Genomic DNA, 14463 nt, shown 5'->3' on the forward strand with positions numbered 1-14463 from the left:
ATCTTGGGCCGCGCTTACGCCTTTCTAAATATGGATGCATAGCTCTAACGGACCGGATGTCGAAACTTTGACAACAGCCCTGAGTGAATTACCGTGCTTGCTATTACAGCGCATCTAAGAATTTTACCCGGTCCGCTCCTAATGGCCTCGAAAGTTTGTCATGATGCATCTATTTGCGCCGGGTTTGCAATCCAAAACCGGATTATTGTCGGCACATTTAACGGTCGGCGCAATTTAGGAAAATCTTCATCAAAACAATTTACAATTTCGAGTTAAGGGCCTTTGATCAAAATTGGCCCAGGCCACGGACACGCCCGGTGACAAACGCTCCTTTAAGGCATCTAATTCTTTGATCTGCGAAAATTGCGTTCACATTGGTATTTGCCTATTTTCACAATTCCGAAATCTTCCTTCTTGTTGCCGCCATGGCCAAGTCGATTTGCGGCTTTAGACGGTGACGACCATAAAGTTGCTTTAACTCCCACTGTATTCCCATCGTCTCGTTGGCATTTTAAATAAATTGCCAGCCATTAACACAAACACTCCGGCGCCTTACGTTTAATTATACACGACTTCGACAGGATTGTAATCTTACAAAGACTGATCAACATCCTTGGGTTTTTCCCTTTCGTTGACGTGATGGAAAAAAAGAAGTGCATTAGTTTTCAGGTGCGTAATTTGGCGAAAACAAAATCACCAAAGCCTGATGCCACCCCAGCTGTGCGCCTGTGCTAACCCGTTGGGTCGGAATACCTTCAAGCGTAATCATGGTGTTGGATCCGCTGGGAGCAGAATTCCCGTTTCGGTGGCGCCTTGGGAATTGTCTGACGTGTGAAGTTTGTATAAGCTCGTGGCGCGACAACGGTTGCGCTTCTGCTAACAATGACGTACAGTAACGTAGTAAGTTGGTTGCCTGACGCAGCCTGCTGCATTTGAGTGATTGTCCTCAAAACAAGGTTCCGCCCCGCAACCCAAAACGGCCTCGAGGATTTGACACCCAGGCCGTAACCCGACAGCAGATAATCACTTTCCTTGCGACCTAGCATTACGTCATTGCATGTGCGTTGTTTTGGGGTCGCTTTCAAAATAGTTTAGGGGTGGAAAAAGTTGTTTACCGTATAACCTTGGAATTGTCTCTTTGGGCACAGGTCGTGATTCAAGCCAGCGTGGATGTTTGGGTATTTGTGACACCCGATGAGACCATACAGGTTTATGATTAAAAACACGAAAATACGCCGGACGACGCCCTTTCGCTGATATTTGCCTGAAAAAGCTGATCGCTCAGGGATGGGGCGCTCAAGGCGTGAGTTCAAACGGTCGTTGAGCCCCAAACATAGACACTTTCGCCGCGATTGAATTACCCTCGCCGAAGTGCCCCACCTTCAAACGACCGCTCGCCCATTGTTGTACGCGACCCCGGTGGGTTTGAAAAGTCGGCATTTCCGACGTTCACTTGCGCGCCCGCGGAAGCCATTGTGTGTCTTCAGCCCGACCCCCTCTTTCGTTCACCGGCCGCCGCGGCAAGAAAATACGTTGCAATGTCAACAGACAGGCTTATCGTGTCGCCGCCGAAAGTAACGCGTTATTCCGTACGGCACGAAGGGCAAAAATGCGCTCATTTCCTCACGCGGGATTAGAGTGTGGGAACAAGCCTTGGACAAACCGTGGCAGACCCACAAAAGGAAGTTGGCGTCAACTTACTTGCTCCAAGTCCAATGTGATGGTGACGTAATGGTTTTGGTAGCCTTGGTCAATCGTCGGACTCTGCCACCATCTTCCTCCGAATCCATCTATGGCATACTCGATTGGATGCCTTTGGGAGGGGTTGCTTGCATCGCACATCTGTGAAACAGAACGATGAAATTTAAAAGTTTTCTACCAAGCGAAGTAATGAAAATATGGTGACAAATTTAAGAGATTTTGCATAGAATCAGTTTACGCCAAAACTTCGATTAGTAATAGGGTCTTGCATTTTACCATGCATTGTTGATTTCGCAGTGTGTATCTCTCAACGTGCTCCACAAGTTTGCAGTATTTCGCAGGTCCTTGTTGCCCACACGTCGCATTAGCAGTGATTTTTGCTTGACTTGCAAGATTCACCACTGAAGGGTAGAGCCCTGCGAATTAAAAAATATTTCATCAGAAGGATTTAAACGTGCATCCTGCACCTGTAGAAATGAAAAGAGCGGATGTAACAAGTTTTCGCCAGCTAGTGGCTTTTCAATTACCATCAAAGAGAAAGTAATTGCGTTTTTAGGCGTTTACGGTACCACAAAGGTTGCTTTTGTGACGTCGCGAAACTTTTGACCTTTTTGCAAAAAGGCCAAACATTCGTCGAACAGTGGCAGACCATATTGACAGATGTGAACAGTGGCATCGATTGTACAACGCAACCGTAACGTGTAGCTTGGGAAACCGCCGCTTTGCGGTGTTGTATCCGTCCCAGGCAAAATCGACACCTCAACTATAGCCAGAAAAATAATTTGCTTTCTCTTGGGCAGAAAACCATTAGGCACATTTTTCCACAATGCGCGGTCGGTGTGTGTTTGTGTTTTGTCACGGCTTGCGGCTTGCGCGCCCAACGAAAACTTCCTCCCGCGACCATGCGGACGGCTATATCGGAGTGTTATTTTGGTTTTTCGCGCTAATCGGGCCTAATTCCTCTCGTCATCGACAGGTTTGTTTAACGGCAAGAAAAGGTCAGATTCGTTTGCGGTTCGCTTAACACCTTTGTACAAAATCTATTTCGCGTTTATGCCTTTCCGCACCCAGTTTTGCGGACTTACGTTCTTCCGAATTTCCTACTTCTTGCGGTAGAGTAACAACAGGCTGTGCCAAGTCGTGTGGCATCGGCGTGTAACGTTGAGGCCTCTGCCTCCTATGCACCCGTCTCCAACCAGCCTGGTGTGTTGCTGTAGTGATGTGTAACATCGGTAGGCAAAATAAGATAATAAGGGCAACTGTACTGGCGAAGTTGACACCGGTGGTTCCCAGTAGCCCTTTTAATTTCACTCTGCGGTGTGGGCGGTCGCTCACTTCTGTTCTTGGTTTTTGAGGTGAGCGCTCCACGCTGTCATCTTGCATACAGCAGGACATGGCGGAGGCGTTCAAGTGTCGATATTTCACGCACTTCCGCGCCTGGTTGCCATAATTTGTCGGTGGGTGCTGAGATAAGCACTCCAGACCAGTCGTCTGAATTGTTCGGTTTTCAGTGTGCGAAGCATTGTGTTGCTCGGCGGAAGTAGATCTCATACAATGAGCATGTTTTACGACATTTAAACGCTGTTCCGCCTTATTTGTTCGTACAGTCAAAGCTGCATTTGATATTCGACGCCTCCTCCAGTGTCCAATAAGTCGTCGCACAACTTTTACAAGAGTTGATATTCGTTCGGTTGACCTGACGGTACTTCGTGTCACTTTCCCTCTTTGGATACGCAGGCCGAGGATGTCATCTCGACACATGGTGTTGTAAGCACCCACAATTTCATTTACTTAAGACTATACCAAAACCTATTCATTCACCTAGTCAAGTACATTTCATATCCAGAACTTTGAATCATCAATAAACGTTTTATGGCATGAAAAAGTACATTCCTTGCCCACACATACTCTACGATGTTGTCTCGGCAAAACTATTGTCTTTTTTTAGCTATCGTAAAAAAGCGCTTTATTAATTTGTCGCCTGATCACAGAATATTACGTGCAAGAAACTGAATGAATATTATAGATTTTAACATACGGATATGAATAGGGAAACGTGCTAAATTTGATTGGATTTCACCGCAGTGTGCTTCTGGAAATACTATCCGATTTGGTATCTGGTTCGTTACGTGAGAGCTTTGGCAGAGAGGACCAAGATCAACAGATGATCGCGAGTATGAATGCGCTTCCCCAGACAATATGTCGCCCACCCGGAAACGAGTAACAATGGACTCATTTGAAACGCAAAATGTTAATAGACAACGCGAACTTATAAACGAAACACCAGTTTGGTTTGTGTATATAGTTGCAAAGGGGCATCCCTACAACGCGTATCTTGAATAATAGATTTGCTTGGATCTTTTTAATGTTGCTGCTATATTTTTTTAGTTGTAATTGCAATGCCATGACATATAAAAGCGTAACGAGTGCTTTAAGCAATGGCAACAAGGGGATCGGTCGACTTCTGGTAACGAGATCATCTTTCGGTCTTATTAGGTTTTCACGGTGCCTGTCAGCCATGGATGACAAGCCAGCACGACAGAAATTATGATTCACAGCGGCGCGCCCGTATTTCGATTCAGGCGCGCTAGCGAGCAATAAGCGACATGCTGAGCGCCGAGTCTGTTTTCGTTGCGGTGCCGGGTGATAGAGGTCATGTTTCAGTGAAATTATCGCCCCACGCGTCCAACCTGCGTCGCGTCAAACGCATCTTCGCGGTTTAACGGTCCTTAAAGGCAACACTGCGGGTTTATGCAGCGAAACAAATGCGCGACACGGTGTAATATCAGCTCCCAGTTATGTTTTTTTATTGTGGACTCGACAATAATCGAAACCACTATTCCTGTGGAGACGTAGGCCTACCACAGAGTACGGCGATGTGTTTCCTTGATTTACACAATGTCATGCACTGTTCCCTTATTAAAGCTGCGTATATCATATCAATAATATACACATTACGGCCTAGCTATATTATGCTATCCCATACGATGTATGTGGTCATACGCGGCATCCCCGACAAAATTCAGAGCCAATTGGCCGGTAATCAAAGACAATTTTTCCGCTAGCAGTTAGCCCCGTCTTTGGCCTTACAAAATCTATGACTTTTATGCTGCATTAAATATCTTGTACAAACACCAAACAATGTTGATCTCAATAGCGGCTTCGTTTTTCTATCGCAAAGAATCTAAATCCATCCGACAACCTTTGCTGCCGTCAAAGCGAAACCTGACCCCTCCCTGCTACCTGGCTTGCAACGGAAGTTGAGAAACTAAAAATATCACCACCTCAACCTGCCGGGTAATTACATTCGTTTGTGACCAGCTTCGTGATTTCTCTAACCCTGCCTTTCCCAGTCTGTCGCTTCCTGCGCTTCCCTGGCCTTATGTGATCACTGACCGTGAAGCCCGAAAGTGGTGATGGCAGTCGTAGCTTAATCCATATTGGATCGTAATGGGATGATGTCGCCTTTACTAAAGCTGCCACTGTAACAAGGCCACGAGACCAGTAGCAATCAGCTGTCTACAATGCCCTCAAAGCGTCTCCGTTCTCGCGTAAGCGCGTGAAAGCTAATTAACGAGGAATGTGTCCGATATTGGTGCTTTGTTGAGTGTATATCTATGGGCACACCTATTGCTTCAAGCTAATACACCGATCTGTGTAGTGTGGCGGCTAAGTTAGGTGAAAATTCGGTAGGAGTGTACATTGTAATGTATCGGGAACGACCCCAGAACTACCAACTCTTTCGACTAACGCCATCTCGGTCAAAAGGACACTCATTTTGCTATTCAAGACACGTCAGCTGTGACCCTCGGCTGCATTAACAACCTATTTACCGGCGACTACAATAGGCAACAGACCATTGACTGTGGCACATACCTCCCCAAGTGCAGCAAGCGCGGCGGAATACGATTCCTGGAGAAGCCAACGTGGAAAGTCATTGCCTTGTTGCGGTAATGCGACACGATAAGTAACCTGACGAAGCCACGTGATTATGTGTACGATCAAAATAGCACTTCCACTCTGCACAGTTCCTGTGCGCAACACAGAGCTTATACGCTGCTTAAGACAAAGCTTGAGCAATACGCGACCATGAATGCGTTTCCTCGCAACTAAAGAGAAACTGCAATTCCGGAGTGTCGCTGGCCCGCACTTCTCCTGCTCCTGTCGCCTTCATAAGCCTGGGTACGTAAACTTAGAGTGGCGGCGATTTGTTCTGGACTGCTCACTCCAGATTGGCAGATTGTCTATTATCGCTGTCCGGCTCTCTACTGAGCGAGTTGGCCTCGTATGTACTCGTCGCAGTTCAAACATGTGAAGTGAGCCTCAAGTGTCACTCGATATTAACAGTGTTACAGTTTTCTGCCAAGTAGGGACAAGATCTGTGCGACGAAAGAACGCAAGCTCTTCAATGTTGCTGCGACATAATCCCCGATCGATTGAAGTCGCGCCCCCTAAAAAACGAATTGTCCTCGCGGCAAACATGATTTGCCAGGTTTGGAGAAAAACGGGACTTGTTGACTTTGCCCCTGGGGGGCGGGGTTTTACTGATGTATGTGTATATATACAACGCACCCGCAATGGGATAATGTGTGAATATCGTTTGTCACGCAAGCGCCGGTGGTGGCGCGTCTTGCGGTGACGTCGTCATTCTTATAACTTGGACATTTTACCAATGTTTGCGCGGATTTGCAGGACAGTGAACCATGAATGGATCGATCTGGTGGGCAGATCACTAAATCCGGCTTACCTCCTAAAACATTGTGGCATTACATCCACGTATCCGCGCGCGTGTGCATCCAAACTACTTGACAAGCACCTGTTTCGCCATGCGGTGTGTTTACGCCCGCAAACACTGCGGTTCACCCAGATTTAGGCGCCGCCGGCCGCTCTCTCTTGTACTTGCGTCTCGCATGTGTAACTTGCGCTTTGTGTAATCACTTACCATGAAACGGACGCTCTCGCTTTCTACTTAACCGACACAGCTGTGGAAAGATTTCGCCCACACAAAAAAGGTGCTAATATCACGACGGGCGTGGAACGGAGTTGCATTGTATTGCCAAGCACGCTCGCAACCTTCAAACAAGCCAGCGTTCATTAACTGAAATTCCGCCTTTCAAGACCCCGTCCCATCATGCTTCTCCTGAATAACATACCTCACGTTACTTTGCCAATGTCAAACGCTCAACTCAAAAGGTCGTCACGCCAGGGTGCGCTGCCTCGCCATTTATCCTTACATTATTTATAAGCGTCTGATCGGTTAATGGTTGCGCCGATGCAGCCCATACCCCCCAAGAACACTGCTCTATCGTCGTGCCACTTTCAACAGAACTTCTTTGCTTCCACGCGCTCGCACTTCGTTCTTACTCGATGTCCGAATGCATCACCCGGAGGTAAACTGTTCGATTTCCTCCGTTTAACTGGTCACTATACGTGCATTAAAATTTGCGATACAATGGATCTAACTGATGCCGATCCCGCGCACCCGCAACAACACGCTTTCGACGCTTTGTGTTGGAGTCCGTTCGCGTAATTGGAGGTTTCCCGAAAGGCGATGCACTGTTATGACATACACTGAATGGGAGAACATCCTCGGCGGCCGTGAGTGGCCTGTCTGACCAACGCCGGGTTGATTGCCTCCTATTATACGAGATTAATGCTCGTAATCTTCTGTTAAACTGCCACCTGCCGTGTTATTATTTCGCCGCCCAGCGCCACGGGACTCTGGGCACTCGAGATATAAATGTTGCTAATTTGTTTCGAGTAATATTCGTTGCGTTGTGAAGACAGCCGAAAGTAATGGTTTAAATATTTTTCCAAAAGCGAGAACTCGTTTCCCGGCGTTCTCGTCGATCAGGGCCAGTTGTGAAAGAGAAAGTGAATTTAAGAAGGTCGGTGAGCGGGTGACTTAACAAAATGCATTTACATATAATGTATTGTCCCTACTTGATAAGAAATTCGGAATAAAATTGTACAACGGTTTTATTGTCGCTGATTGTTTTGCCTGTACGCACGAGTTCACGGGACAACGCGGTCAAACCCGCTTTCACAGACGGAAGGAAACGTGCCCAGACCACTCACACCCTTTTCCTTTGGGCCTTTCTTTACCAGAGACTGGCGGCAGGAGAATGGAAGAGCCGCCGGCGTGTATCGGGGTCCCCGCAATATGTGAAAGTCTTCCGCGGGGACGGGGGCGACGTCTGCGAGGATTTCCGCGCAAAGTCAACAGCCTTTAATTTGTCGCCTTTTCGGGATTTTGGCCACCTGCCTGGTCGTTTACGTTTGTTAACACGTATTGTATTGTAGCTACACGGCGAAGATCCGATGCATTTAAACCCACGCGAATCCGCTGTTCGACCGCTTGGTGTGTTTTCGCGGCATTGGGCAGCCGGGTTTCGTCCACTTCCTCCTGTCTGTCATCTTCCTGACAACGGTCCTGAGATTAAAAGGAACCTGCGCCTGTCATGCCATTCAAGGGGACGTAGCGTGAGCGGCAGCGTGCGACTGGAAGGGTACCTCTCGATGGGAGCGCTAATTGGCCGTGTCGAAAGCAAGCGGCAACGCTTAAATCAATTCCCAAATGTAACGAGCTCTGGTACAGTGAAAATTATCTACTCTGTTATTTCCATGCAATTTGATCCGTTTACTTATTGCTTTTGCGCTGTTTAAAACAAAACATTTTTATTTTATCCTAGCTAGTCATACCAGTATAACAGGAGTGACGTACAGTAAATCAATTTAAAAAAAAAGTGTTTAGTGTTGCTTGGAATTGTATTTGATGATTTTTTTTCACTTCTACTAGCAAGCAATGTTGGGCATAAAACATTATTTTCGGGTTTATTTGTAATCATGGCAGAAGGTATGTTTTTGCCCGTGATTTTACAACCAACAACATGTTTAGATGTTCTAGTGGAACCACATTCAAATCATCAGTTGTTGTCAATAGTAGCTACAAGCCTGTGTATTAATTGCCGAGATTGTACATGAATTCGTGAAAATGATCCTGCAGACAACACCAATTGTCACTAAAACATCGTATTGCTACAACATTTATTTTAAAACTACAGCGTCTTTCAAAATTCATTCAGAAGAAAACTAAGCATGTCAAGTATTCCCGTTACCATGGCGACGCAGGTCGAGGGGTAGATGCTTCACAGACAGTTCTCATGGGTCATACTCTGCTTTCAACCCATTGCATCTTAAGGAACCGCGGCACTCGCGCGAGACGCGCCCAATACTAATGGATCGGACTGGAATGACGCTCCACGTCACCGCGAGACACTAATCGACCATTTCAGTTTACAGAACCTCAGGTGTTAACAGTCCATGGGAACCTAGCGCGAAATTCCCGTACGCGTACCTTACGTCACCTTTGTTTGTCAAATGAGAACGCTACATCGTGGCTAAAGAAACTTGTTTGTTCTGGATTTTTCGTTACATTCAATCAATTTAAATGATCTGTTTTAATAGCGCGCACAGAAAGCAATTGTTTTGGCATAGTTTTTGTATGTTGTTTTCATGGTTAATTCAGAACTCCATTTAATACACGTCAGAAGGTTGACAGCGATTTTTGTGGTGTTGGGAGTGCGCTGCAAAGTCGTCTGCGTCTCGTTAATGGACATGCCATTAGCGCCGCCACGGATTCCTATTTAACGATGATCTCACTTGCCAAATAGGATGCCGTACATCAGCGAGTGTCAGCGCAGTTTCCGCTCAAAAGCGAAGGTCGAGCTACACATCAAAACTTAACAGCGACTGTAGAACCACCCCTATTAACAAACTATTCCCGGTGGGCCTGCAGTTCCGAACCGCTGTGGTGTGGCCTCCCGGCATCTGGCCCCAACTGACCCGGTATGGTAGTCTGACGCCATCCACTGGTTGGAGTGCAAGCCTGTGACCTGATGTGTGGTTTTAAAAATCTGGAGAGAGCAACGACTGCTTGCATGCGACCGACACAGCACTTTACAATTTTGTAACCGCAACGGACGTCGTCGAAAAAAACACCGCGCGATTTCAGTGACGCCGGTTTCCTTTGGCCAAGTGCTGGCATTACAGCGCAGGAAATGGCGAACTGGTATTAGGCCATTCCTGCACTTCAGGCCGCCTCGTAAACCTTTGGGAAGAAGCGCGTATGACGCACTGTTGCTTGCCTTTCTCGTCGCCAGGTCAAAAATACCGACGCGAAACTGCGCTGATTAGATCGTTTAGCGCAGACGATAATGAGGCTGTTAGCAAGCGCCACGGCCACTTGAACGCCGGTCGCATTTGTCACTGCGGTCAACGCCATGGGAATCGCCACGACAGCCTCATTCGCGCGTCTGTTCATTAGTTGCATCCGCGGGCGTGCACGCGTGCAAGGCTTGACGTCAAGGACAAGCGGAAACTACAAATGATTTTCGCGGCTGTGTTGCAACTTCACGGCGTAGACCCCATTTGGGCCCGGCCGCTCTTCATTGTCAATGGAGTGTTGAGAGACGTGAGGGGCCGCCAACGTCCAGGTTTGCCGCAACATGTAAACGCGACTGAGCGCATCAACCCCCGTTCCACGCCCCAGTGATAATCCCTAAACCCCCAAATACACTTGCCGGCACTTCCTGTCTGTGACAACCGTCACCTTTCATGTTAGCTGATTGGTGTTTGCTGGCGAAGGACTGAACGGCTATAAACCCAAGCACTAATCATTAACCCTTAACTTCAAACATCAACGTCATAAGGTCGTTTACACCTTTATTGCCTTAGTTTAGTTGAAACGAGCAACATTTTGTGTGCGCTGGTAGTAAATATCAAAGCAACATATAGAATGTACTCGATGCATTTAAGTTTAGTATGTGTTTGTTCGCATTTTTTCCGCTGGAATACCTGTCTCTATAGCTAACATTTTTTAGCACGGTATACCCTCCAATTACGCGACATATATCCATAGTTTGACTTATCGCATTACGTAATGGCAAATTATTACAAAAGCACGCGATGCCCAGTGTTTGTTGAAACGGGGGCCTGTTGCCAGGATTAGAACATGAATAGGAGTTTAATATGGAACTCGCAATATATCTCACGCGTATCGCAACAAAGGAACTGTTTCACAATTGGAAACGATCGCAACTGCGCTAAATCCCTCAAGCAATGGGTCTTGAAGTTAATATGCCTGGAATGCTGTGAAAACGATCGCTTTTCGGCCTTTTCAAACTTTCAATCGCTCGTCAAAGTATCGCTATAGTCCAAAAATATCACATCGACAAGACAGTTTGTAATACGTTGCTATACCCTTTGGTTGACGATTCTAGTGCCATTGCTTCTTGACAATCACAACAAACAGCTGTTTGATCCCGTTCGCGACAGTTTATCGGCGTTAAGATGCCTCTGTATAAGCAAACTGCCAGCCGTTGCCTTTGACCCGATTGTATGAAACACTATCCGCCTTATTGGCAAAATCAACTTTCCCCGGAATAATCGTGTCGACTTTTCAAAGCCCTAATCGGAGTTATGTTTATGTTTGTTTAAGGTTCACTCTAACAAGGCAATATTCCTCGAGGCCGAAAAAGAAAATTGTTTCGTAGCAAATTTTGCTTGTTCATTCTGAGCGGCAGATTTGATCACACGCAAGTTTAAATAAATTCTCGTCACATGATCCCCAATCATTCGCCATGGAACGTTTCGAAAAAGCAAAACTTTGGTAAAATGTAGATTTGCGATTTCTGCAATGTTCGCATTAAGCAATTACTCGAATTGCACAAAATATAATCTGGAGAATCTCTGGTGTTTCCTATAGAACTGGGATATGCGGGTATTTGCATTGACCTGTCTCCCAGACGCGGACTTAAACATGTGGCCCACGCTTTCTTTTCAGAAAGCTAAGAATACGTTGCAACATTGACTGTGTTTGCGGAACCACGCCATTTCGGTTTGTTGACATAACCCGTCCCGAGTATGCTTGCTCTTATTGGCGCTGCTTGTTTAATCCGTGCTATTGCTCTTTGCGAGGAAACCAGGGGTGGGAAAGCTCAGGTAATGCAAGACGCGGCAACCATGTTGTCTCCAGCCTAGACAACCTGTTGCTTGGCAATGTTTTTGAGTCGGGTCGGATTTGTGTATCGTCACTTGACGCCGAGTTGTTTGCTTGTGTGATGTTGTTTTAGCAGCTATAAGTTGTTGTTTTGGCCACTTGGGAATGCTGTACACGTTGTTATGGCGCTGATTCGACATCAAATGTCACCCCGACAACATTGTGCGCGGCATTTCTCATTCCTCGGTAATACAAAATTATCGCAGGCCCGGCGAAATTAAACCATTACGCCCACTTTCTGGGTCAACGTGAAATAGACGGACCTCCGGCAGTTGGAGATCAAACGCCCCCTACAAAGCCTCTCACCTTACCGATTATTGTTTCCCCACAGCGATTATCCGTAACTTGAGAAGGACAATTTGGTAGCTTCAAACGCCAGTTATGTCGACGATTTTCCCAAGGCCTGTCCTCGCGCAACCGGCACCGTCTAGTGGCAATAAGGTACGGCGACTTTTATCAGTGACGCCGCAATTGGTCTTGTCTTCTCGAATGACGAGATCATTTAGTCACTGATGTCTGGATATGGAGGCCATTGGGCGTCGCAAATAAATGCTGTTATCATCGTTCTTGACATCAAAGTTCGAAAGTACGTATACGGTGACGCAATGGTTCAGGGCAAACATGCGCATTCCGAGCCCAAATGCGCCAACAAAACGATTTGTTATTGTAAGGCGTCGGAATCCAAATCGGCCTGCAGATGCCGGAGTCTGAGCCGCTATTATTTTTGCGACTTCGCGCCCCTCCAGCCCCCGCCATACACCATCAGTTACCATGACCACATCAAAGTCGACTTTTGCGCTGATTTTCTGTTCACAGGCCGTCCCGTTATAAATAACAAGATTAGTTGAACAGATGTTTTCATTTCGAATCCCGGCGCCCCTTTATACGCGCAGGAAGCGACAACAGCGCATAATACATCAAATAAGAATGTCTTGGCGATGTATTACCGCGCCTTAGTCCTCTTCAAACCGTCAATGCATTCCACAAGCACCCATCTGGTTCCGTTAACTCAACACATGCATTTACAAGTTTATGTCCGATTTCAAATTGCCACATATTATATTTCTATGATAATTACTTTCTTATTTGTTGTTATTGTTTCATGTAATACAACTTCGGCAGTTGGTAAGAAGAAACCATTACCTCCCATCTGTTATCGCTTATTATTAGGGTTGTTTATGGACCAATTCGAGCTTGTTTCGCAACACTCGAAACGAAACTCGAGGCGAGACACTCAAACTGTTAAGCACTCGTGTTGTGAATCGCATCAGATTAAAGCGTTCCCCCGCTGTCCGGACTGTTTAGGTGGGCGGGAATTTCTGAGCGCCCCTAAACGTTTTAGAAGCGCTTTCAGCTTGTTGTCCGCTGTGGCTCCACCAATTGAAGGGGGTCGTGTAAAAACATCAAGGGATCGTACGAACAAAGCGGAATGAAACGGGAGCGTGCGAGAAAGTTTCTGGGTAAACGATCGGGCCTTTGTGTACAAACGATCAACGGGATCGGACAAAATTATTTGGACACAACAAGGATCGATGTGGCAATCACAAACTAAAGGCGTTAACCAATAGCACTGACGTAATACAGTCGCAAAAACGGCTGCGGTAAGCGGGCAAACGGTGGTCGGTTAGTTTCCTATGTGAAACCCTAACCCCGACCATCGCACATAAATATAGTAAAGGCACGTCCCCGCAGAGCGGAGATTACAGAAGTGTTTCTTTCAAGATCGTATTATAGGCAGCGGGTGAGGATATCGCATTACGACGTCACTAAGTGGCAGGCATGTTGGAATGCCGGTTGAAGAATTGACGTTGGCAAAAGCGAAGCTGCGAGCAATCGACTCGGTTCTTGCATTTCCCAACTGGTGTCGTAATCTTGAATCGCATTGTGCGTTTTGAAACACAAGCGTTGTGGAATCGTTGACATACAGTAGCCTCCATTGGGCCACTTTCACATGAATTGGCATGCTCTTATACTTGGAATATTGCCAATGATGTACCAACATACGGTCGTGTGCATACAATAAGAAATACCTTTCAGGAAAATGAAGCACGACGCACCACATTGAGCGCACCCAAGAAAATAAAACTGACAAACAAAAGTGCGCACACGCGACATCACAAAGGCAGTGCTGGTATCCATAAATAATGGACATCCATAAACATAACCCTAACTAATTGTAAAATTGTAGAGAAACTCACCAAAGCCGCTGCGAAAATGAGGCGTAAGTAGTCCCTCATCCAAAGTTTGCTGCGCCCCGGCGAGCCCAACCAGATGCAGCATCAGGCAGCAGACGTACACTTGACACAGCAAAAACCTAAATCCATTTGTTGTCGCATCAAAGCCGGATCTTTTAGACAGAGCTGCTGCTCGCGTTCTTATCGATGTTAAACGACTCGTTTCCATTGGAAATTTGACGGTCCGTCGACGTAGGGAATGCTGAATGCTAGAGCTGCAGCATCTGTATCGCGTCGGAATGCCCGCGGATGCGGGAGTTGCTTGCTCCGCGCACACGTTCATCATCACTTTCCACGGGAGGAGGTGAATTCCTTTGCTTAACTCATGCACTTGCTTTGAACCAATACCAATGCAATGCAAGTAAGGTTATTTATGCCCTAAAAACGATACACAATCTGTCATTATTTGCGCCTAATGTTGTCTATACTACTTGCAGAAGTACGCGAACCTAATGTGACCTGATGTAT

The 14463-nt window shown here is 46.5% G+C and overlaps 1 protein-coding gene across 1 annotated transcript in view; it reads right to left on the reverse strand.

Annotated features, from left to right (window-relative positions):
* LOC145903781 (laminin subunit alpha-2-like) overlaps positions 1 to 14244 on the reverse strand; it is a 36500-nt gene extending 22256 nt beyond the window's left edge. Inside the window, exons 1-3 of the mRNA XM_082991923.1 lie at positions 13960 to 14244; positions 1978 to 2117; positions 1702 to 1842 (exon numbers count right to left, since the gene is read on the reverse strand). Of these exons, the coding sequence (XP_082848049.1) occupies positions 1702 to 1842; positions 1978 to 2117; positions 13960 to 14164 (486 nt within the window). The 5' untranslated portion in view covers positions 14165 to 14244. The remainder of the gene's footprint in view (positions 1 to 1701; positions 1843 to 1977; positions 2118 to 13959) is intronic.
* Between the last annotated feature and the right edge of the window lie 219 nt (positions 14245 to 14463).

This window comes from Ascidia mentula, chromosome 5 (genome assembly GCF_947561715.1).
Source record: "Ascidia mentula chromosome 5, kaAscMent1.1, whole genome shotgun sequence".
Taxonomy (NCBI): Eukaryota; Metazoa; Chordata; class Ascidiacea; order Phlebobranchia; family Ascidiidae; genus Ascidia; species Ascidia mentula.